At 39.0% G+C, this 23906-nt stretch overlaps 1 protein-coding gene across 2 annotated transcripts in view; it reads right to left on the bottom strand.

Annotated features, from left to right (window-relative positions):
• KIF4A (kinesin family member 4A) overlaps positions 1-23906 on the bottom strand; it is a 130513-nt gene that overhangs the window by 27751 nt on the left and 78856 nt on the right. For both annotated transcript variants that reach the window (XM_032757128.2, XM_032757129.2), the window contains exons 16-20: positions 18948-19051; positions 17853-17997; positions 16991-17101; positions 6459-6542; positions 5861-5974 (exon numbers count right to left, since the gene is read on the bottom strand). In XM_032757128.2, coding sequence (XP_032613019.1) covers positions 5861-5974; positions 6459-6542; positions 16991-17101; positions 17853-17997; positions 18948-19051 — 558 coding nt within the window. The remainder of the gene's footprint in view (positions 1-5860; positions 5975-6458; positions 6543-16990; positions 17102-17852; positions 17998-18947; positions 19052-23906) is intronic.

The raw sequence follows: 23906 nt of genomic DNA, 5'->3' as shown, positions 1-23906 counted from the left end.
AGAAAATTAGAATGTATTTTGAATTGAATGAAAGTGAAAATATAACATTATGAAAATTTGTGGGATGTTGTTAAAGGAATAAGGGGAAACTTATAGCACTGAATGCCTATATTAGAAAAGAAATATATCAATGACCTTAGCTTCTTCCTTAAGCAAAAAAAGAAGACCAAAATAAATCCAAAGTATGCAGAAGTAAAAAAAAAAAAAATAAGATCCGGGAGGCGGAGCTTGCAGTGAGCCAAGATCACACCACTGCACTCCAGCCTGGGTGGCAGAGCAAGACTCCATCTCAAAATAATAATAATAATAATTATTATTATTATAAGATCGGAGTGGAAATTAATGAATTGGGAGTTGTTTTGAATTTTTTTATTGTGGTAAAATATATATAACATAAAAATTACCATTTTACCCATTATAAGAATGAGTTGGTTCTTTGATAAACCTCTAGCTGGACTGATTGAGAAAAAGGAGAAAACATACAAACAGGAATGAGATAGATGACATCATTACAGATTTTTTAAATTTTAATTTAAAAAATAGAGATGTGTTCTTGCTATGTTGCCCAGGCTGGTCTCGAATTCCTGGGCTCAAGTGATCCTCCCATCTCAGCCTCTCTAAGTGCCGGTATTATAGGCATAAACAATCGCACCTGGCTGAGATTTTACAGATATTAGAATGATAAGGGAATATGATGAACAACTTTATGCCAATACATTTGACAACTTAGATGAAACAGACAAGTTCTCTGAAACACACAAACTACCAAAGCTTACTCAAGGAGAAACATATAACTTTGAACAATCCTATATCTATTTTTAAAACTTTATTTAACATCCCTCTCCCCAAAAAGCAAAACTAAGCAAGAAACATAAATCTCTCCAGCCACAGATGGCTTTCCTGATAAATTCTATCAAATTTTTAAGAAAGAAACAGTATTAATTCTGCACAAAATCTTCCAGACATTTGAAGAGAAACGACTACACTTCCCAGCTCATTCTGAGGCCAGCATTACCTTGATATCAAAACCAGACCAAGGTATTACAAAAAACTACACACCAATATCCCTCATGAACACAGATACAAAAATTTAAACAAGTTTTTTTATGTATTACTGAATTTAATAATACATAAAAAGGATGATATATCACAATTAAATGGAGTTTATCCAAGAAATGCAAGGTTGGAATGGAATATTACACAGCCATAAAAAAGAACAAAATCACCTCCTTTGTAGTAACATGAATGCAGCTGGAGGCTATTATCCTAAGAGAATTAATGCAGGAACAGAAAATCAAATACCACATGTTCTCACTCCTAAGTGGGAGCTAAACACTGAGTACACATGGACAGAAAGAAGGGAACAATAGACACCAGGGCCTACTTGAGGGTGGAGGGTGGGAGGAGGGTGAGGACTGAGAAACTACCTATTGGGTATCATGCTGATTATCTGTATGACAAAATTATCTGTACACGAAACCCCTGCAACATGCCATTTACCCATGTAAAAACAAACCTGCACATGTAATCCCTGAATCTAGTAAAAGTTGGAAAGAAAAAAAAAAAGAAATGCAAGGTTGGTTCCATATTTGAACATCAATCAAAATAATTCACCAAACCAACTAACTAGAGACAAAAAGTATTTCAAAAAAATTAACTACAGTTAATATACTTAATGGTGAAAGACTGAATGCTTTCCCCCTAAGATCAGGAAGAACAGAAGGATGTCTATTCTCACCACTCCTATTCATCATCATCCTGAAGGTTCTCACCAATGCAATAGGGCAAGTAGGAGAAATGATAGACATACAGATTAGAAAGGAAGAAATAAAATTGTATTTACAGACAGCATGATAGTCTACATAGAAAATCCTAAAAACCTATAAAAGAGCTAGTAGAATAATAAAGTCATGAGATAAAAGTTAATATACAAAAATAAATTGTATTTCTATATATCAGCAATAAACAACTAACTGGATAAACAATTTGGCAGTTTCTTACAAATTAGGCATATACTTGTCATATGACCCAGTAGTCCCACTCTTAGGTATTTACCCAAGTGAAATAATTAGTTTACATAGAAACGTGTATGTGTTTTTAACAGCAGCTTTATTCGTAATTGCCAAAACCTAAGGAAAAAGAAAACCTAAGATATCCTTCAACAGGTGAATGGATCAACAAACTGTGGTATATCCATACAATGAAATACTACTCAACAACAACAACAAAAACACGCAAACTACAGACACACAAACAACACAAATTAATCTCAAATGCATTATGCTAAGTGAAGGAAGTCATACTGTATGTTTCTATTTCTGTGACACTGATGGAAAGGGAAAACAACAATAATGACACAGTACAGATCAGTGTTTGTTAAGGGCCAGGGGTGTGGGAGGAATTGGCTGTAAGAGATATAGGGGAGTTTCTGGGGATAAGAGAACTATTTTGTATGTTGATTGTTGTAGTGGTCACACAACTGTACATGTTGCCAAAACACATAGAACTATACAACAAAAGGGTATATTTTATTGTATGTCAGTTATGCCTTGACAGAATAAATTAGGGAAAAATCAATGCCATTTGCCATATAACAGAATAAAAACTGACCAATCAACCAACAGTCAGATCATCTCAACAGAAACAGAAAAAAAGGCTCCTGAAAAAACCCAACATCAATTCGTAGTAAAAACTTTGTAAGCTAAAAGAAAGGAACTTCTTCAACCTGATAAAAGACATATACCAAAAAATCTATAGCTATTATCATACTTTATGGTGAAAAACTGAATGCTTTCTGCCCAAGATTGGGAACAAAGCAAGGTTGTAGCCTCTCACCTAGTCTATTCAATATTGTACTGGAGGCTCTAGCAAGTGCAATAAGGCAAGACAAAGGTTAAAAAAATAAAAAAGCACAGAACAGAAGAAAGAAAATTGTCCATATTTGCAGATGACATGATTGTCCAGGTAGAAAATCTTAAGAACTCTACAAAAAAGCTTTGAGAACCAAGAATATCTAAACAATTGGAAATGGAAATAAAAATGCCATTTTCAATATCATGAAAATATGAAATACTCAGGGATATGTTTGACAAAAGATGTACGCTTGTACACTAAAAACTAAAATGTTGCTGAGAGAAATTAAAAACCTAAATAAAGAGATATACTGCATTCGTGTATCTAAATATTCTTAACATGTTGATTCTCCTTGAATTGATTTATAAATTCTATGCAATATTAATCCAACTCCCAGCAAGCTGTTTTGTAGAAATTGACAAGATAATTCTAAAATGTATATGGAAATGCAAAGGACCTAGTTTTCCCAAAACAATTTTGACAAAGAACAACAACTTTGGAGGACTTACACTGCCTGATTTCAGGATTTCTTAAAAAGCAACTGCATTCAAGACTTTTTGGTATTGGCATAAAAACAGACATATAGATCAATGAAACAATCTGAAATAGATGTATGGATATTTTATTTTCACAAAGGTGTCCAGTCAAAATGAATCACAGACCTAAATGTAAAGCTTAAAAATATATAACTTTTAGAAGAAAACTTAGGGGGAAATCTTAGCGACCATGGGTTTGACAAATATTTCTTTTTTTTTTTGAGACGAAGCCTCGCTCTATCACCCAGGTGGAGTGCAGTGGCGCGAACTCGGCTCACTGCAACCTCTGCCTCCCTGGTTCAAGCGATTCTTCCACCTCAGCCTCCCGAGTAGCTGGGACTACAGGCGCACGCCACCGTGCACGACTAATTTTTTGTATTTTTAGTAGAGACAGGGTTTTGCCATGTTGGCCAGGCTGGTCTTGAACTCCTGACCTCAGGTAATCCACCCGCCTTGGCCTCCCAAAGTGCTGGGATCACAGGCATGAGCCACTGAGCCTGGCCAGACAAATATTTCTGTTTTAAAGTTTTTTGAGACAGGATCTTGCTGTGTCACCCAGGCTGGAGTGCAGTGGTGCGATCATGGCTCACTGTAGCCTTGACCTCCCAGTCTCAAGCGATCTTCCCACCTCAGTCTCCCCGGTAGTTGGGACTACAGGCATGTGCCACCATGTCTGGTTAATTTTTTTTAAATTTTGTTTTGTAGAGACAGGATCTCACTTTGCTCCCCAGGCTGGTCTTGAACTCCTGGCCTCAAGCAATCCTCCTGCCTCAGTCTCCCAAAGTGCTGGGATTATAGGCGTGAGCCACTACACCCAGCCAAGATTTCTTAAGTAAGATATGAAAACTGTTTAACTATAAAAGAAAAAAAAATCAATAAATTGGATGGCATTAACATAATAAATGTTTGCTCTTCAAAAGACACTGTTACAAATTGGAAAGGGCAAGCCACAGCCAGCGAGAAAATATTTGTAAAACACAGAAGTCCTCTAATAAATATATCTAGAACATATAAAGAATTTTAATTCAATAATAAGAAAAAGATAAAAAACCCAATTCCAAAATGGGGACAGATTTGAACAGATATTTCACAAAAGAAAACATACATATGGCAAATAAGCACATGAAAGGATATCCAACATCATTAGTCATTACAGAAAAGAAAATTAGAACCACAATGAGGTTCTACTACCCACCCACACAGAATAGCTAAAATTCAAAAGACTGACCATACTAATTATTGGCAAGAATGTGCAGCAACTAGAACCCTTATACATTGCTAGTAGGAATGTAAAATGGTACAACTGCTTTGGAAAACAGTTTGGCAGCCGCTTAAAAGTTAAAACATACACCAACCATATAAGAAAGCCATTTTACTCCTAGCTATCTACTCAAAAGAAATAAAAAAAAATCCACACAGACTTGTGCAGAAATGTTCAGTGCAATATTTGTAAGAGCCAAAAACTGGAAACCACTGAAGTATCCATCAACAGATGAACATAAAAACAAATTATGGTATAGCCATACAATGAATGGGATGCCACTCAGCAATAAAAAGGAAAGAAGTTGTATATGATATATGCAACCACATGGATGAATCTCAAAATAATTGTGAATAAAAGCCAGAAAAAAATACATAATGTATGATTCCAGATGAAAACAAATTCATAGTGACAGAAAGCAGATTAATGGTTGCCTGGAACCACTGTGGGGATATAAAGAAATATATATGAAATGGGGAGTAGACGGGTAGACCAGGGAGGAGAAGGAGGAATTACAGAGGGATACAAAGAAAGTTTAGGCAATGAAGCAAACTGTCATTATCTTGATTATGGTGATGATTTCATGGGTGTATACACGTGTCCAAACTCATCAAATTGTATACTTTTTTTTCTTTTTGAGACAGAGTTTCACTGTCACCCAGTTTGGAGTGCAATGGTGCAATCTTGGCTTACTGCAACGTCTGCCTCCCGGGTTCAAATGATTCTCCTCCCTCAGCCTCCCAAGTAGCTGGGATTACAGGCACCTGTCACCACAACCAGCTAATTTTTGTATTTTTAGTAGAGATGAGGTTTCACCATGTTGGTCAGGCTGGTCTCGAACTCCTGACCACAGGTGATCTGCCCACCTCGGCCTCCCATTGTGCTGGGATTATAGGTGTGAGCCACCATGCACAGCCAAATTGTGAACTTTAAATATGTACAATTTATAATATGTCAATTCTACTTCAATGAAGCTGTTTAAAAAAGTAACTGAACCTTAATAGGGGCAAGGATAGAAAGAGTTCTATACTCCTGGTCTTTGACAACAGTTCAAAGACATTGCTATCTTTAGGAAATACAGCTTTCAAGTAGAACTTTAGATTTTGCAGTGTTTACTTCTAAAAAAAAAAAGGAAAAAAAAAAAAGCTATTTCTCCTTTTTTCCTGTTCCCAGCATCCACAAGAGAAATGGCAGTTCAAGTTGTTCATACCTTCACTCGAGCTGCAGTGCCTTCCATTCCACGGCTCTGAGTCTCTTTCCGCTTATCTGCAACCTCCCGCTGTTTCTGGAGAGCATCCTTGAGACGCTTGTTGGCAGCTGCTGCCTAAATAAAATTGGCACATAGTAATGTTGAATGAATGGTAAAAAAAAAAAATCCAATTTCTAGCACATTAGTAAAGATAAAAATTCTATGGGTTTGAGTTCCTATAGGAACCAGGTTTATAAACTTCCATGGACGTAACACTAGTGAACAGCTACTGCTTTGGCGCCTAGGGGAGGAATACACTTCAAGGAAGTTCTGCAGACTAAAAGTGTCTAGAAATGTCACATATCAATATCACTTTGTTTTTTCAGGAAAGGCTCAAGTCCAATTAGGAAAAAATCCTTATATGAACAGTACCATTTTTTATCAAGTTTTTATCTGCTCACAGTGGCATATATAAACAGTGATCAAGATTTAGGAATTGCTTGTGAAGATTGGCATTCCTGGTTTCTCAGGATGCTTGCTAGTTTAAAGGATATTACTTTGCAAGCATTTAAGCCTGAAGATGACAATACACTTGACCTAGCAGATTGAATTTTCTTACCTCCTCCGTTTTACGTCTGAGCACACTGGATTGTTTCTGGAAGTTTCTTTCAAGTTTCAGCAGCTCATATTGCCTCTTACGGTCCTGACAAGAAAAAAGTCAGATATTAATTGCTGTTCAGCTAGCTAAATAAAACCTTATACTATAACTAAGGTGTCTCTCAAGACATCCTTGATTTGTAAGGTTAACTACAATACAGTGAGCTGCCTTCATCTTCTCCTATGAGTCAAAAACTCGTAGTTCTAGAAACCATGTTTGTGTGTAGAGGGGAAGTGGTTTTTCCCTTTGGCTTATTGCTCCGTGGCCAAATTCTTGAGTCTCAGTCATAAGTCAACTACTAGAAATAATATCCTAGAATGTGAGGCCTGGAAGGAAGCTTAAAGATCATCTAATGAACAGTCCTTTCCACATAGGTAGTTATTGACAGAGGTGGGATTCAGGTCTCCTGAAAAATAGACCAGTATTCTTTTCCCATCAACCCTACCTGTCCATCCATTATAAAACCCAGGTGGCTGGCAAAAAAGAGAAAGCCTATCACATAGCCAACCACCTATAAAATTAAAGTAACCTGCAGCTTAAAAAAGAGGTTTTCATTTTTGAACAAAACAAGGTTAACCTGGGTACACAGAGACATAAAGATGGAAACAATAGACCTTGGGGGCTCTAAAAGGAGGGAGGGATGGAGAAAGGGGGGAAAGAGCTGAAAAACTTCCTATTGGGTACTATGTTCACTATCTGGGTGATGGGATCAGTAGAAGCCCAAAGCTCAGCATCACACAATATACCCTTGTAACAAACCTGCTCCTGTATCCCCTGAATCTAAAATAAAAATAAAAACAGATTATTACTGAATGTGCTCTTTCTTCACAGAGTAAAGATAAAGAATACCAAGAAATACTATGGGGTATCACCTGCTTCAGCTGAGCACACAATATTTAACTGCTTTGATTTCTTGGCCATTTCCCTCTTCTAATAATCCATTAAGCTCCTTCTGGCTTCACTTGTTCCTATCCAATCTGGATAGAATGGTCAGCCATTTTTGTCATGTCTTTGCCAGCATACTAGAACAATTCATTTCATTCAACAATATAATATTTACTGTGCCATCAACTACACACTAGGCACTGGGCTAGGTGTCTAGGATACGAGATAAACATGACATGGTTACTACTCCTACAGAGATTACCAGAGAATACAAACAACATGCAATACAATTATAATAAAATATGATGTGTGTTGAAATGAAAAGTCAAGATAATTAAAGAAACACAGCCAGAGGACTAAGCTAGTCTAGTGGAAAGAGAAAAGTCAACAGTCTTCTTAGTACCAGACTTTTTGAAAGAGAGGTCTATGTTTAGTGCTTCCAATTGTCATTACTGGTCACTCCACAATCCTCTTGCAAGTAGTTCCTACCAATTGTCCTGGAATTTCCTACTTGTTAAATTCAATGGTCTTTTTACAGTCACTATCTTCTTTGGCTTCCCTCCCAGCATTGTTAGCACTACCAATAACTTCCCCATACCATCCTAATTCTTTTTCTACCTTACAAATTCATTGTCTTCTTTTCATTTTCTTATACATGAAATAGATTCTCAGCTGGGCATGGTGGCTCATGCCTGTAATCCCAGTATTTCGAGAGGCTGAGGTGGGTGGATCACCTGAGGTCAGGAGTTCAAGACCAGCCTGGCCAACATGGCAAAACCCTGTCTCTACCAAAAATACAAAAAAAATTGCCAGGCAGTGGCATGTGCCTGTAGTCCCAGCTACTCAGGAGGCTGAGGCAGGAGAATCGCTTGAACCCAGGAGGCAGATGTTGCAGTGAGCCAAGATGGTGCCATTGCACTCCAGCCTGGATGACAGAGACCAAAAAAAAAAAAAAAAAAAAGAGATTCTCTTCTTAGCCTTCTTTTCCTATCTATTCTGTCTCCATTATCTCATTACTCCCAAAGTTTCATTTTTCACCTCTATGCAGACAACTCTTTTTTTTGAGACGGAGTCTCCCTCTGTCACCCAGGCTGTAGTGCAGTAGGTTGATCTCTGCTCATTGCAACCTCCACCTCCCGGGTTCAAGAGGTTCTCCTGCCTCAGCCTCCTGAGTAGCTGGGATTACAGACATGCACCACCATGCCTGGCTATTTTTTTTTGTATTTTTAGTAGAGACGGAGTTTCAGCATGTTGGACAGGCTGATCTCGAGCTCCTGACCTCGTGATCCACCTGCCTTGGCCTCCCAAAGACAACTCTTAATTGCAAAGTCCAGCCCAACTTCTCCCTTAAACTCTAGGCCAACATTATCCAATATTTTCTAGGTCTCTCCATCCCAAAGATTATTCTCCTAAAACCAACTTTGTCTCTTCAAACTAGCTGTTTCCTCTGACTTTCCAGTCACTGAAAAGCCCGCAGTACTTTTTGTTGCCCTACTTCCTTCATTTTTTGAAAGGTAGATTTTGCATTAATTATGATTAAAATCATTCACTAAACATTATCGAGTGCCCACTACTTGCCAGCCACTGTTCTAGCCATTGGAAATACAGAAGTGAGCAAAACAAAGATCCTTGTCAATGTGGAATATATATTCCTGTAGAATGTAAAGTTGTCATCACTTTACAGAGATGTCTCCTTTCTTCTTTTGTTTTTCTTAACAGTTTTATTGAGATGTAATTCACACACCACACAATTCACTCATTTAAAGTACATGATTCAATGGCTTTTGGCACATTCACACAGTTGATGTAAACATCACCACACTTAATTTTAGAACATCTTCATTACCACAAAAAGAAATATACTGTTTAGTGATCACCCTACAACCCCATCACCCCACCCCAAAGCCCTAGACAACCACTAATCTATTTTTTGTCTCTACAGATTTTAATGTCCTACTCTGGATATTTCATATAAATGGAATCCTATCATATATGGTCTTTTGTGATTGGCTTCTTTCACTAAGCAAAATGTTTTCAAGCCTCATCCATGTTGTAGCATGTATCAGTACTTCATTGCTTTGTATGGCTGAATAATACTCCACTGTATGGATAGACCACATTTTATTTACCCATTAATCAGTTGATGGACACGTTGGGTTTTTCCACTTTTTGGCTCTTATGACTACTGCTGCATGAACATCTGGGTACAAGTTTTTGCATATATGACATGTTTTCGTATCTCCTGGGGAGACAAAACTAAGAGTGGAATTGCTGGATCATATGGTACCTCTAGGTTTTTATTTAGCCTTTTGATAAACTTCTAAACTGTTTGCCAAAGCAGCTATACCATTTTCCCATCCTACTGAAAATGTATGAGGCTTTCAGTGTCTCCACATTCTTGCTAAGACTTATTATTATCTGTCTTTTTGTTTATAGCCATCCTAGTAGACGTGAAATTGCATCTCATTGTGGTTTGGATTTGTATTTCTCTGATGGCAAATGACATTGACAACCTTTTCATGTACTTATTGCTTTGCCCATTTTAAAACTGGGTTATATTTTTATTGCTGATTGGTAAGAGTTCTTTTTTTTTTTTTTGAGATGGAGTCTCACTCTATCATCCAGGCTAGAGTGCAACGGCACGATCTCGGCTCACCACAACCTCCGCCTCCCAGATTCAAGCAATTCTTCTACCTCAGCCTCCCCAGTAGCTGGTATTACAGCCATGTGCCACCACACCTGGCCAATTTTTTTGCGTTTTTAGTAGAGACGGGGTTTCTCCATGTTGGTCAGGCTGGTCTCGAACTCTCGACCTCAGGTGATCCACCCGCCTCGGCCTCCCAAAGTGCTGGGATTACAGGTGTGAGCCACCGCGCCCAGCCGGTAAGAGTTCTTTATCTATCTTGGATATAAGACTCTTATCAGCTATATGATTTGCAAATATTTTCCTCCCAATCTACGGACTGGCTATTAACTTTCTTTCTTTCTTTTTTTTTTTTTGTTAGAGATGGGGTCTTGCTATGTTGCCCGGGGTGGGGTCAAATTCCTGGGCTCAAGCAATCCTCCCACCTCGGCCTCCCAAGGTGTTGAGATTACAGGCGTGAGCCACCATGCCAAATCATATTTACTTTCTTGATGGTATTGTTTACAATGGAAAAGCTTTTAATTTTGTCTAATTTAACTATTTTTTGGTTAGCTGTTTGTACTTTAGGTGTCACATCTAAGAAATCATTGTCTAATCCAAAGTCACAAAGATTAACACCTATGTTTTCTTCTAAGAGATTTATAGTTTTAGCTTGTACATTTAGGTATTTGATCTGCTTTAATTTTTGTATATGGTATGAGAGCAAGTTTCTTTTTGAGACAGAGTCTCACTCTGTTGCCCAGGCTGGAGTGCAAGGGCGTGATCTCAGCTCATTGCAACCTCTGCCTCCCAGGTTCAAGTGATTCTCCTGCCTCAGCCTCCAGAGTAGCTGGGATTACAGGCACGTACCACCATGCCCAGCTAATTTTTTTTGTAATTTTAGTAGAGACAGGGTTTCACCATGTTGGCCAGGCTGGTCTTGAACTCCTGACCTCAAGTGATCCACCCACCTTGGCATCCCACAGTGCTGGGACTACAGGCGTGAGCCACTGTGCCTGGCCACAAGTTTCAACTTCATTATTTTGCATGTGACTATCTGGTTGTTCTAGGACTCTTTGTTGAAAAGACAAAAGTGTTTTCCTCATTGAATTGTCTTGGCATTACTGTTGAAAATCAACTGGCCATAAGTGTGTAAGTTTATTTCTGGATTCTCAATCTTATTCCATTGACCTATATGTCTATCTTTACACAGTACCACACAGTCTTGATTAGTGTAGCTTTGTAGAAAGTTTTTAAATCAGTAAATGTGACATTTACAAATTTGTTCTTCTCCTTGATTGCTTTAAATATTCTAAGTCCCTTGCATTTCCATATATATTTTAGAATCAGCTTGTGAGTTTCTGTGAAGAAACCAGATGGAATTTCATTGGGATTGTGTTGCATCTGTAAGGCAATCTGAAGGGTATTCCATCTTTAGAATATCAAGTCTTCCTGCCCATGAACATGGGATATCCTTCCATTTATTTAAGTCTTCCTTATTTAAATTCAATGATGTTTAGTACTTTTCAAGTATACAAGTCTTACACTTCTTTTGCTAAATTTATTCCTAAGTATTTTATTTGTATTGATGCTATTATAAATGGAATTGTTTTCTTTCTTTTTTTCTCTTGAGACGGAGTCTTGCACTGTTGCCTGGGCTGGAGTGGTGCAGTGGCATGATCTCGACTCACTGCAACCTCCACCTCCCATATATTAAACCCCTTTCCATATATAAAACAATGGGTTCAAGTGATTCTCCTGCCTCAGTCTCCTGAGTAGCTGCGATTACAGGTGCCTGCCACCACACCCAGCTAATTTTTTGTATTTTTAGTAGAGACAGAGTTTCACTATGTTGGCCAGGCTGGTCTCGAACTCCTTACCTTGTGATCTGCCCACCTCAGCCTCCCAAAGTGCTGGGATTACAGGCGTGAGCCACCACACCCGGCCCTGGGATTGTTTTATCAATCTCATTGTCAAATTGTTAATTGCTAGTATATAAATATACTACTGATTTTCTTTTCTTTTCCTTTTTTTTTGTTTGTTTTTGAGACAGAATCTTGCTCTGTAGCCCAGGCTGAAGTGCAGTGGCCTGATCTCAGCTTGCTGAAACCTCTGCCTCCTGGGTTCAAATGATTCTCGTGCCTCAGCCTCTCAAGTAGTTGGGACTACAGGCATGTGCTACCATGCCCGGATAATGTTTGTATTTTTAGTAGAGACGGGGTTTCACCGTGTTGGCCAGGCTGGTCTCAAACTCCTGGCCTCAAGTGATATGCCTGCCTTGGCCTCCCAAAGTGCTAGGATTACAGGCGTGAGCCACCGTGCCAGACCACAACTTATTTTCTTATATTGATCTTATATTCTGCAACCTTGCTGAACTCATATATTAATTCTAATAGACTTTTAGTGGATTCTCTAGGATTTTCTATATACAAGATCATGTCATCTATAAACAGAGATAGTCTTGCTTCACCTTTTCCAGTTTAGATGCCATTTATATATTTTTCTTCCCTAAACTTCCTGGTTAGAACCTCCAGGACAACGTTGAATAGATATGGCAAGAGTGGACATCCTTGTCTTGTTCTTGATCTTAGGGGAAAATTATGCTCTTTTTCACCATTAAGTATGATGTTAGCTGTGGGTTTTTCATACACGCCCTTCATTACGCTGAGGAAGTTCTCTTCTATTCCTAGTTTCTTGAGTGTTTTTATCATGAGTGTTAGATTTTTGTCAAATGCTTTTTCTGTGTCTATTGAGATGATCATGTGGTTCTTGTCCTTTTTCCTACTGATACAGTATATAACATAAATTGATTTCCATATATTAAACAAACTTTGCATTTTTCAGATGGACCTCACTTGGTCATAAGTGTATCATCCTTTTTTTTTTTTTTTTTTTTTTTTTTGAGACAGTGTCTCACTCTGTTGCCCAGGCTGGAGTGCAGTGGCACGATCTTGGCTCACTGCAGCCTCTGCCTCTTGGGTTCAAACAATTCTTGTGCCTCAGCCTCCCGAGTAGCTGGGATTACAGGCACATGCCATCATGCCCAGCTAATTTTTTTTTTTTTGTATTTTCAGTGGAGACAGGGTTTCGCCATGTTGGCCAGGCTGGTCTCAAACTTCTTACCTCAAGTGATCTGCCCACCTCGGCTTTCCAAAGTGCTGGGATTACAGGTGTGAGTCACCACGCCCAGCCTATCATCCCTTTTAAATGTTGATGGATTCAGTTTGCTAGAACTTTGTTGAGGATTTTCATGCCTATATGAAGATACATTGGTCTGTAGTATTCTTTTCCTATGATGTCTTTGGTTTTGGCATCAGGGAACACAAACCTCATGGAATGAGTTGGGAAGCGTTTCCACTGCTTCTAGTTTTCAGAAGAGTTTCTGAGAAATGGGTATTTCTGTCTTTTTTTTTTTTTTTCTGAGACAGAATCTCACTCTATCGCCCAGGCTGGAGTGCAGCGGTGTGATCTTGGCTCACTGCAACCTTCACCACCTGGGTTCAAGCAATTCTTGTGTCCCAGCCTCCCAAGTAGCTGGGATTACAAGTGTGTGTCACCACACCCGAATAATTTTTGTATTTTTAGTAGAGACAGGGTTTCACCATGTTGGCCAGGCTGGTCTCAAATTCCTGACCTCAGGTGATCTGCCTGCCTCAGCCTCCAAAAGTGCTGGGATTACAGGCATGAGCCACAGCACCTGGCCAAGAAATGGGTATTTTTTCTTAAAATGTTTGATAGAACTCACCAGTGTAGCCATCTGTGCCTGGGCTTTTCTTTGTGGGAAGTTTTTAAACTACTAATTTAACTTCTTGTCATGGGTCTATACAGATTTTCTATTTCTTCTTGAGTCAGTTTTTGTAGTTTTTGTCTTTCCAGGCATTTGTCTACTTAATCTAGGCTATCTAATTTGTTGGCGTTCAGCTGTTAATAGTAATTCCTTATAATCCTTTCCTTCCGGCAAGACTAGTAGTGATATTCCCTCTTTCATTCCTAACTTTAGTAATTTAAATTTTCTTTCTTTTTTCTTTTTTTTAAGATGGAGTCTTGCTCTGTTGCCCAGGCTGGAGTGCAGTGGTGTGATCTCTGCTCACTGCAAGCTCCGCCTTCCGGGTTCACACCATTCTCCTGCCTCAGCCTCCTGAGTAGCTGGGACTACAGGCACCCACCACTACACCCGGCTAATTTTTTTTTTTTTTTTTTGTATTTTTAGTAGAGATGGGGTTTCACCGTGTTAGCCAGGATGGTCTCGATCTCCTGACCTCGTGATCCGCCCGCCTTGGCCTCCCAAAGTGCTGGGATTACAGGTGTGAGCCACTGCGCCTGGTGTCTTTTTTTTCTTATTAAGGCTATCTGAAGGTTTGTCAGTATTTGTTGATCGTTTCAAAAGACCAACTTTTGGTTTCAATGATTTTCTCGTTTTTTTCTATTTCGTATTTCACTAATTTCTACCTTAATCTTTTTTTTTGAGACAGAGTTTCGCTTTTGTTGCCCAGGCTGGAGTGCAATGGTGCAATCTCGGCTCACTGCAACCTCCACCTCCCAGGTTAAAGTGATTCTCCTGCCTCAGCCTCCCAAGTAGCTGGGACTACAGGCATGCACCACCATGCCCAGCTAATTTTGTATTTTTGGTAGAGAGAGGGTTTCTCCATGTTAGTCAGGCTGGTCTTGAACTCCCGACCTCAGGTGATCTGCTCACCTTGGCCTCCCAAAGTGCTGGGATTTCAGGCTTGAGCCACCATGCCCAGCCTATTTCTACTCTAATCTTTTAATGTTTCCTTTCATCTACTAGCTTTGGGTTTAGTTTGCTCTCTTTTTTTCAGTGTTTTAAAGTAGAAGGCTAGGTTATTGGTTTAAGATCTTTCTTCAATTAAAAAAAAACTGAGATGCAGTCTCACAGTTTTGCCCAGGCTGGTCTTGAACTCCTGGGCTCAAGTGATCCTTCCATCTTAGCCTCCCAAGTAGCTGGGGCTAAAGAAGCCTTTCTGCATTTTTTAATATAGGCATTTACAACTATAAAATTCCCTCCAAACGCTGTTTTCGCTGTATCCCATAAGTTTTGGTATGTTGTATCTTTGTTTTTATTAATCTCAAAGTATTTTTTAATTTCCCTATGACTTCCTTTTAGACCCATTATTTATTTAGGATTAGGTTAATTTCTTCATATTTGTGAATTTCCTAAATTTATTTTTGTTACTGATTTTTAATTTCATTCCATTGTGGTTAGAGAACAGATTTTGTATTATTTTCAATACTTTTTCTTTGAGACGGAGTCTTGCTCTGTTGCCCAGGCTGAAGTGCAGTGGCACGATCTCAACTCACTGCAACCTCCATCTCCCAAGTTCAAGCAATTCTCCCGCCTCAGCCTCCTGAATACTGGGGATCACAGACGTGCCATCATGCCCGGCTAATTTTTGTATTTTTAATAGACACGGGGTTTCATCATGTTGGCCAGACTGGTCTCGAACTCCTGACATCAGGTGATCTGCCCACCTTGGCCTCCCAAAGTGTTGAGATTACAGGTGTGAGCCACCATGCCTGGCCTGTTTCAATACTTTTAAATTTATTGAGGCATAAAAGGTCTAGCATATGGTCTATCCTGGAGAATGTTTCATGTGCACCTAGGAAGACTGTATATCCTGCTGTTGTTGGTTGGCGTAGTCTATAGATGTCTGTTAGGTACAGTGTATAATCTAGCATATTACATAAACTACAGACCAATATCTCTTATGAATGTAGATATGAAAATGCTAACTATTATATTGTTGAAGTCTTCAATATCCTTGCTGATCTTGTGCCTATTGTTCTATCCATTATTAAAGTAGGGGCTGGGTTCAGTGGCTCATGCCTGTAATACCAGCACTTTAGGAGGCCGAGGTGAGAGGACTGCTTGAGCCCAGGAGTTCGAGACCAGTCTGGGCAACATAGTGAGATTCCACCTCTACAAAAAATAAAAAAATTTGCCAGGTGTGATGGTGTATAGCTGTAGTTCTAGCTACTCAGGAGGCTGAGGTGGGAGGATTGCTTGAGACCAGGAGTTTGAGGCTATAGTGAGCTATGATTGCACCACTGTACTCCAGCCTGGGCAACAGAACGAGACCCCATCTCTAAAAAAGAAAGAAAATAAAGAGGTGGATTGAAGTCTCCAAATATTTATTACTGTTGATTTGTCTATTTCTCTCTCCATTTCTGTCAGTGTTTGCTTCATATATTCTGGGGGCTCTGTTGTCAGATGTATATTCAGGCCTTTATAATTCTTCTGGATTATACAATATCTTCTTGTGTTCTGGCCTCTGTTTCTCAATATTACAGTTTACTCTATACATTATTCCCAGATATATCTTTCTAAAGCAGTATTTTGTTGATTTCACTTTCTAAAAACCCTTAAAAATCTTTATGCTAACAAAATGAGTTCAAACTTCTTGGATCTTTAATAATCCAGCTTCGACTTGCCTTTCCAATGGAATGGTCCACTACTATACTTCACCTCAGTTGGACCACTTGCCATTCCTTGAATATGTCTACAAAGTTGTCATCTCTATTTCTTTGATCTATCTATCTGGAATGCTTATACTTATCTCTATCAAAACCCTTCCTATTATTCAGGGCCTATTCAACCATCATCTTTTCACTCCAACTGCAAATTTGCTTTCTTTTCTCTTAGTTACTTTGTTATTTTATTCTTATAGCCCAAATCTCTTTCTTCCTTGTATTTGAGAAATCCATGCTTATATCTTACCATCTCCTTTAGGTAAGACATTCTTCAAGGGCAGAGCTTATATACTACTAATTTTTCTATTTCTAATAGTGCCTAGTAGATAGTACCTTGCACATAATAGACATAGTAGGCATTTAATACAAAGTTGTTAAATTCATGAAAACATCACACTTTTGGAGACACGAGGTGTTTGAAGAGAAGCATTAAAATTGTTAGTCAGCTCAGAGAAGGGTTTATTAGCCAGGCCTTCAAGAAGTTTTAGTTACTTACTCGTTCTTTTAACTGTATTACTTCTTTGTCTTTTTTCTGCTTCCACTGTCTAAACTTCTCAGCATCTTCTTTCATTTGACGCATTAACTGTACCCGCTGGTTTTTCATCATCTATAAAAACAAAAACCAGCAAAAGTATTAGTCATCTGCACTTTATTCTAGGCTGGTGCGGATGGACAGACTTACCATTAAGAAGAGAGAAAAGCCAGAACTAGGCTGGGAAAGCAGTCCCCAACAGATTCCCTGATTAGGCTTACAATACCCCTTGCTATGCTTGCACAGGGTTTCCAAGTATAGACTATATAAGTGAACACTGAGAAGAAATTAAATAAAAATGTACCTACAAGCTAAATCCAGCCCTAAATTCGCTGTATACAAATGAAATTTCAAGGAAACATCTACTAAGCCTCCAGGACAAATCCACCTAGCAACCATTGTATTCTAAAGGTTTCAGTACAAGTAGCCTGTAACCACCAATTTGTTGGTGCCACAAGTTGAACGTTCAATAACTGAGAATTTTCTCTAGGTGTCTGTCATCTTGTTAGTACTTTAGGAAATTATGCTGCGTGATCATGGAAGGTGATCAGGATATAACCCACTAAGTATGGAGATGTCTTTGTTCTTTGGTTTCAGAGACTCTAACATTAAATTTTGAATGTCAAAGCAAGGTTTTATTAAGCAGATCCTAGATGACCACTACCACAATGTTCTGCAAAAGGGACATTTGTGGAGATTCACACACTTGAAATGATTGCCCTGCCTGCTATTTTCTCACCTGAAAACACTTCTAGTATATTTCTAAATGGAATACCTATGTTTGTAAATTCCAATGGGGGTAAATGCAAGGATGAGAATTTATTACCCGTATCTCCTGGTTCAGTTTGGAGACAGTACGCTCTGTGGATTCCTTTAGTTTCAGAAGTTTGGACTGCTCATTCAGTTTCTTCTTCAGATCAGCGATTTGACCCTCCAGCTCCTGGAGGCGTTTGCGGCGGCGCTCACTCAACCTAAACACAGATGCTGTAGAAGTGAGGACTACCAGCAGCAAAGCCTGACTTCAAAAGACATAATACTAGACTCCCAGAGTTACAACACTGACATATATAAAATAGGTGACTAGTCACATAGCCATCTTAAAAAAAGAATACCACCCAAACAACCAAACCTTGTCTCAATAATAGGAGCTTAATACAAAGAGTAAGACAACTTTTAGTACACAGCAATGCAACTGCCTTAATATACGCCGCCCCTTTTGCATCAAAATGGTTCTTTGAAGGCATTTCACTTCACTTTAGCTATGAAGAATAATTCTGATGATTATTATACAAGTCTGACATAGAAAGTAAACATTCAGCATAACTTTTACAAACATGAGCTTTAGACTCAACTGAGAGATAAAATGGAGTCACTGAGTAAAAAGAAGGTAGGATAGCCCATACGGCAGAGGTCTGAAGGAGAGTAGGATGTTATGGTTATCTGCTTTGGTTTTATTCTTAACTGGTAAGAGATGGCTAGATTGATTTTTTAAATCACTAGCCTGGACATTAATTCCATTCACAAGCTAATTTACCATTAGTGCAGGAACAAAGAAACTGCTGTTATCTAGTAAGTGTGATAATCTTTCAAAAGCCAGCTCAGATGCTAACTTTTTACAAAGCCTTCCTTGATCGTGGTAACCTGAATTGATATTTCTCGCCTCTGAACTCTTAACATAATTACTGCCTAAGAAATTTATTTGGCTACTAATCATGTGCTGTGTTATGACATTCTTTTACTGTCAACTTGAGACGCTATTTAAAATTGCAATTATTTAACCATTTTTTGTGTTTAGGTTTTCTCTTCATAATTAGGTTTAAATCTTTAGGGGCAGTAAATGGGACTTCTACTTCTCTATTTCTTGCAAAGCTCCTCACACATAGTAGGGACTTGAAATAACATTTATTAACTTTATTCTTACTTGGCTTGGTTGGCATCCTTCTTTGCTGTCTGAAGTTCAAGAACCAATTCTTCCTTTTCCTTTTGCAGATTGATGACTTCTAATTCTAGCTCTTTTATGTTATCCTAGAAAGGTTATAGGTCAAAGAGAAAGAAGACATTACATGGCACAGGAAGAAAAATCACTTCAGCATTCCATGTCTCAAGGAACTATGCATTAAATTTTACCACTTCAATTGCACGCTGAAAACATTTATTCTTGATTTGATGGAGATTAAAATTATGTAGTAGGAAATGTTTGGAATCTGAGGGTCTGGGTTTTAATCTTGACTGCCACACTTACTATATAAGTATCTTTAAGGAAAGTCACTTCATCTTTTAGTTTTGGTTTCTGTTCAGAAAAGAGTTTATATATGTGTGTGTGTGTGTATGTATATGTGTATATATATAACTAATATGTATATAACTAGTTATATATATATATATATATATATATATATGTTGCCCAGGTTGGTCTTGAACTCCTGGGCTCAAGTGATCCTCCTGCCTCTGCCTCCCAAAGTGCTAGGATTACAGATGTGAGCCATCACACCTGGCTCTTCATTTGCTTATTTTCTTTTTTTCTTTTCTTTTTCCTCCCTCCCTCCTTCCCTTCTTCCTTTCCTTTCTCTCCCTCCCCCTTCTCTCCCTCCTTCTCTGTCTGTCTCTCTCTTTCTTTCTTTTGAGACAGTCTCACTCTCACCTAGGCTGGAGTACAGAGGCATGATCATGGTTCACTGCAGCCTTTATCTCCAGGGCTCAAGTGATCCTCCCACCTTAGCCTCCTGAGTAGCAAGGACTACAAGAGTCTGACACCAACTTGGCTAATTTTTGTATTTTTTTGTAGTGATGGGGTTTCGCCATGTTGCCCAGGCTGGTCTTAAACTCCTGGGCTCAAGCGATCCTCCCACCTTGGCCTCCTTAAAGTGCTAGGATTATAGGCATGAACCATGGCACCCAGCCCCATAAATCTTAACTGTGAGTATGACTATATGCTGAGTCCTGTGAGTCCTCCTAGTGAATCATTCGATTTAGGGGAACTCTTGGGGACTCTCAAAGGTTTCCCTATCTATGTCAATAATTAATAATAACACCTACCTCACAGGGTTGTTGGGAAGATCAAATAAGATAAAAAGGTAGACACTCTGTAAACTGTAAAGACTGCACAAATATTCTTATATTCAGAACTTTCAAACTTATCTACTCAATAACAACTGCAGTTCTGCATGCATTTAGAAAACGAAGTCTAGAAACTGAAGTTTGACAGTGGAAAACCCAAATTCCATCCTATTCTCATAACCAAAAAAGATTGGAGAAAACTGACTGGATGAGTAGTTGGCAGCCAAGAAGATTATATGCACGCCCTAGACCAGTATTAGACTGACACAAAGAAGCAGAGGCAGATTAGGTGGAGCTATATCAGAGAAGCTTTCTAAATGCTTTCTAAATAGGCTAGAGCTGTTTTCCAAGCAATGTACTCAGTCATTTCAGTATAACCAATGAAAATCAATCTTTATAGTTATCTTGCTTTTTTTTTTTGAGACAGAGTCTTGCTCTGTCACATAGGCTGGAGTGCAGTGGTGTGATCTCGGCTTACTGCAACCTCTGTCTCCTGGGTTCAAAAGATTCTCGTGCCCCAGTCTCCCAAGTAGCTGAGATTACAGGCGCCTGCCACCACGCTTGGCTAATTTTTGTATTTTTAGTACAGACAGGGTTTCACCATGTTGGCCAGGCTGGTCTCGAACTCCTGAGCTTAAGTGATCCACCTCCCTTGGCCTCCCAAAGTATTGGGATTATAGGCGTGAGCCACCACGCCCAACCTACCCTGCATATTTAAAACCACTAATAACATGGGTGTGTATGTATGTATGTATGTATGTGTATATTCATATATTCTTTATTTGATATATTCTATATATATTCTATATATATAGAATATATGATATATTCTATATTTATTCTACATATATAGAATATATGATATATTCTATATTTATTCTACATATATAGATATATATGAAATATATGATACATTCTATATTTATTCTATATATAGAATATATATGATTTATTCTATATTACATATATTCTATATTTATCTATACTTACGGAAAAATATATTCTATATTTTTACTTATAGAAGTAACATATAAATATATTTATATAAAAAATAGATAATACTTATAAAGGTCAAGTCTCCTTGACTGCCTCACCCCTGCCAAAATTCCAGTCCCCCTACAGAAGTAAGCACTGTTATCAGCTTGATGCATACCTTCCATTTCTTCTAGACATTTACATATTCAAATATTACATACCTAGACATTTACAGTCATATGTCACTTAATAACAGGAATACATTCTGAGAAACGCATTGTTAAGCAATTTCATCATTGTGTGAACATGATAGTGTGCACTTATACAAATCTATATAGTATAGCCTACTATACACCCAGGCTATATGGTATAGCCTATTGTTCCTAGGCTATAAAACTGTATATCATGTGACTGTACTGAATACTGTGGGCGATTATAACATAATGGTATTTTGTATCTAAACATAAAGGTACAGTAAAAATACAGTATTATAATCTTATGGGACTATCACTGTATCCATAGTCTGTCATTGACTGAAATGTCATTATTTGGTGCATGATTATATATTAAACAAATGTATTATATATTACATATCACATAATATCCATTACTAGAATATATCATTGATGTAAGTATATAGTATATACACACACACACGTGTGTATTTATTTATATCAGCATATACAGATCTGCCTCATTTTTTTGCCATAATTAAATATTCTGCTACATGCCTTCTGTGCACATGTGCAAGGTTTTACTAGGGTAGAGAGAAGTGGGAATTACAGAGCCATGAGGATATACATTTTCATTTTTTATAGATACTGCCAAATTGTCATCCAAAGCGGCTATTCCACTCTTGCCAGCTATGTATGAGAGTACTTTGCTTGCACCCTTGTCAACATTTGATATTGCTACACCTAAAAATTGTTACCAATACAATAGATGAAAAATAGTTTCTAGGGGGTGGAGCCAAGATGGCTGAATAGGAACAGCTCCAGTCTACAGCTCCCAGAGTGAGCGACGCAGAAGACAAATGATTTCTGCATTTCCAACTGAGGTACCAGGTTTGTCTCACTGGGGATTGTCAGACAGTGGGTGCAGGACAGTGGGTGCAGCGCACCAAGGGTGAGCCAAAGCAGGGTGAGGCATCGCCTCACCTGGGAAGCGCAAGGGGTCAGGGAATTCCCTTTCCCGGCCAAGGAAAGGGGTGACAGACGGCACCTGGAAAATCGGGTCACAGCCACCCTAATACTGCGCTTTTCCAACGGTCTTAGCAAATGGCACACCAGGAGATTGTATCCCGCGCCTGGCTCGGAGGGTCCTACGCCCATGGAGCTTTGCTCATTGCTAGCACAGCAATCTGAGATCAAACTGCAAGGCAGCAACAAGGCTGGGGGAGGGGCACCCACCATTGCCTAGGCTTGAGTAGGTAAACAAACAGGCTGGGAAGCTCGAACTAGGTGGAGCTCACCACAGCTCAAGGAGGCCTGCCTGCCTCTGTAGACTCCACCTCTGGGGGCAGGGCATAGCCAAATAAAAGGCAGCAGAAACCTCTGCAGACTTAAATGTCCCTGTCTGACAGCTTTGAAGAGAGTGGTGGTTCTCCCAGCACACAGCTGGAGATCTGAGAACGAACAGACTGCCTCCTAAAGTTGGTCCCTGACCCCCGAGTAGCCTAACTGGGAGGCACCCCCCAGTAGGGGCAGACTGACACCTCACACGGCCAGGTACTCCTCTGAGACAAAACTTTCAGAGGAACAATCAGGCAGCAACATCTGCTGTTCACCAATACCCACTGTTCTGCAGCCTCCGCTGCTGATACCCAGGCAAACAGGGTCTGGAGTGGACCTCTGGCAAACTCTAACATACCTGCAGCTGAGGGTCCTGACTGTTAGAAGGAAAACTAACAAACAGAAAGGACATCCACACCAAAACCCCATCTGTTTGTCACCATCATCAAAGACCAAAGGTAGATAAAACCACAAAGGTGGGGAAAAAACAGAGCAGAAAAACTGAAAATTCTAAAAATCAGAGCACTTCTCCTCCTCCAAAGGAATGCAGCTCCTCACCAGCAATGGAACAAAGGTAGACTGAGAATGACTTTGACAAGTTGAGAGAAGAAGGCTTCAGACGATCAAACTCTCTGAGCTAAAGGAGGAAGTTCGAACCTATGACAAAGAAGTTAAAAACCTTGAAAAAAGATTAGACAAATGGCTAACTAGAACAACCAATGCAGAGAAGTCCTTAAAGGACCTGATGGAGCTGAAAACCACGGCACGAGAACCAAGTGATGAATGCACAAGCCTTAGTAGCTGATTCGATCAACTGGAAGAAAGGGTATCAGTGATGGAAGATCAAATGAATGAAATGAAGCAAGAGAAGTTTAGAGAAAAAAGAATAAAAAGAAACAAACAAAGCCTCCAAGAAATATGGGACTATGTGAAAAGACCAAATCTATGTCTGATTGGTGTACCTGAAAGTGACAGGGAGAATGGAACCAAGTTGGAAAACACTCTGCAGGATATTATCCAGGAGAACTTCCCCAATCTAGCAAGGGAGGCCAGCATTTGGATTCAGGAAATACAGAGAACACCACAAAGATACTCACTGAGAAGAGCAACTCCAAGACACATAATTGTCAGATTCACCAAAGTTGAAATGAAGGAAAAAATGTTAAGGGCAGCCAGAGAGAAAGGTCGGGTTACCCACAAAGGGAAGCCCAACAGACTAACAGCAGATCTCTTGGCAGAAACTCTACAAGCCAGAAGAGAGTGGGAGCCAATATTCAACAATCTTAAAAAAAAAGAAGTTTCAACCCAGAATTTCATATCCAGCCAAACTAAGCTTC

Source organism: Hylobates moloch, unplaced genomic scaffold (genome assembly GCF_009828535.3).
Source record: "Hylobates moloch isolate HMO894 unplaced genomic scaffold, HMol_V3 SCAFFOLD_7, whole genome shotgun sequence".
Taxonomy (NCBI): domain Eukaryota; kingdom Metazoa; phylum Chordata; class Mammalia; order Primates; family Hylobatidae; genus Hylobates; species Hylobates moloch.
This window is presented reverse-complemented; position numbering and strand designations above follow the sequence as displayed.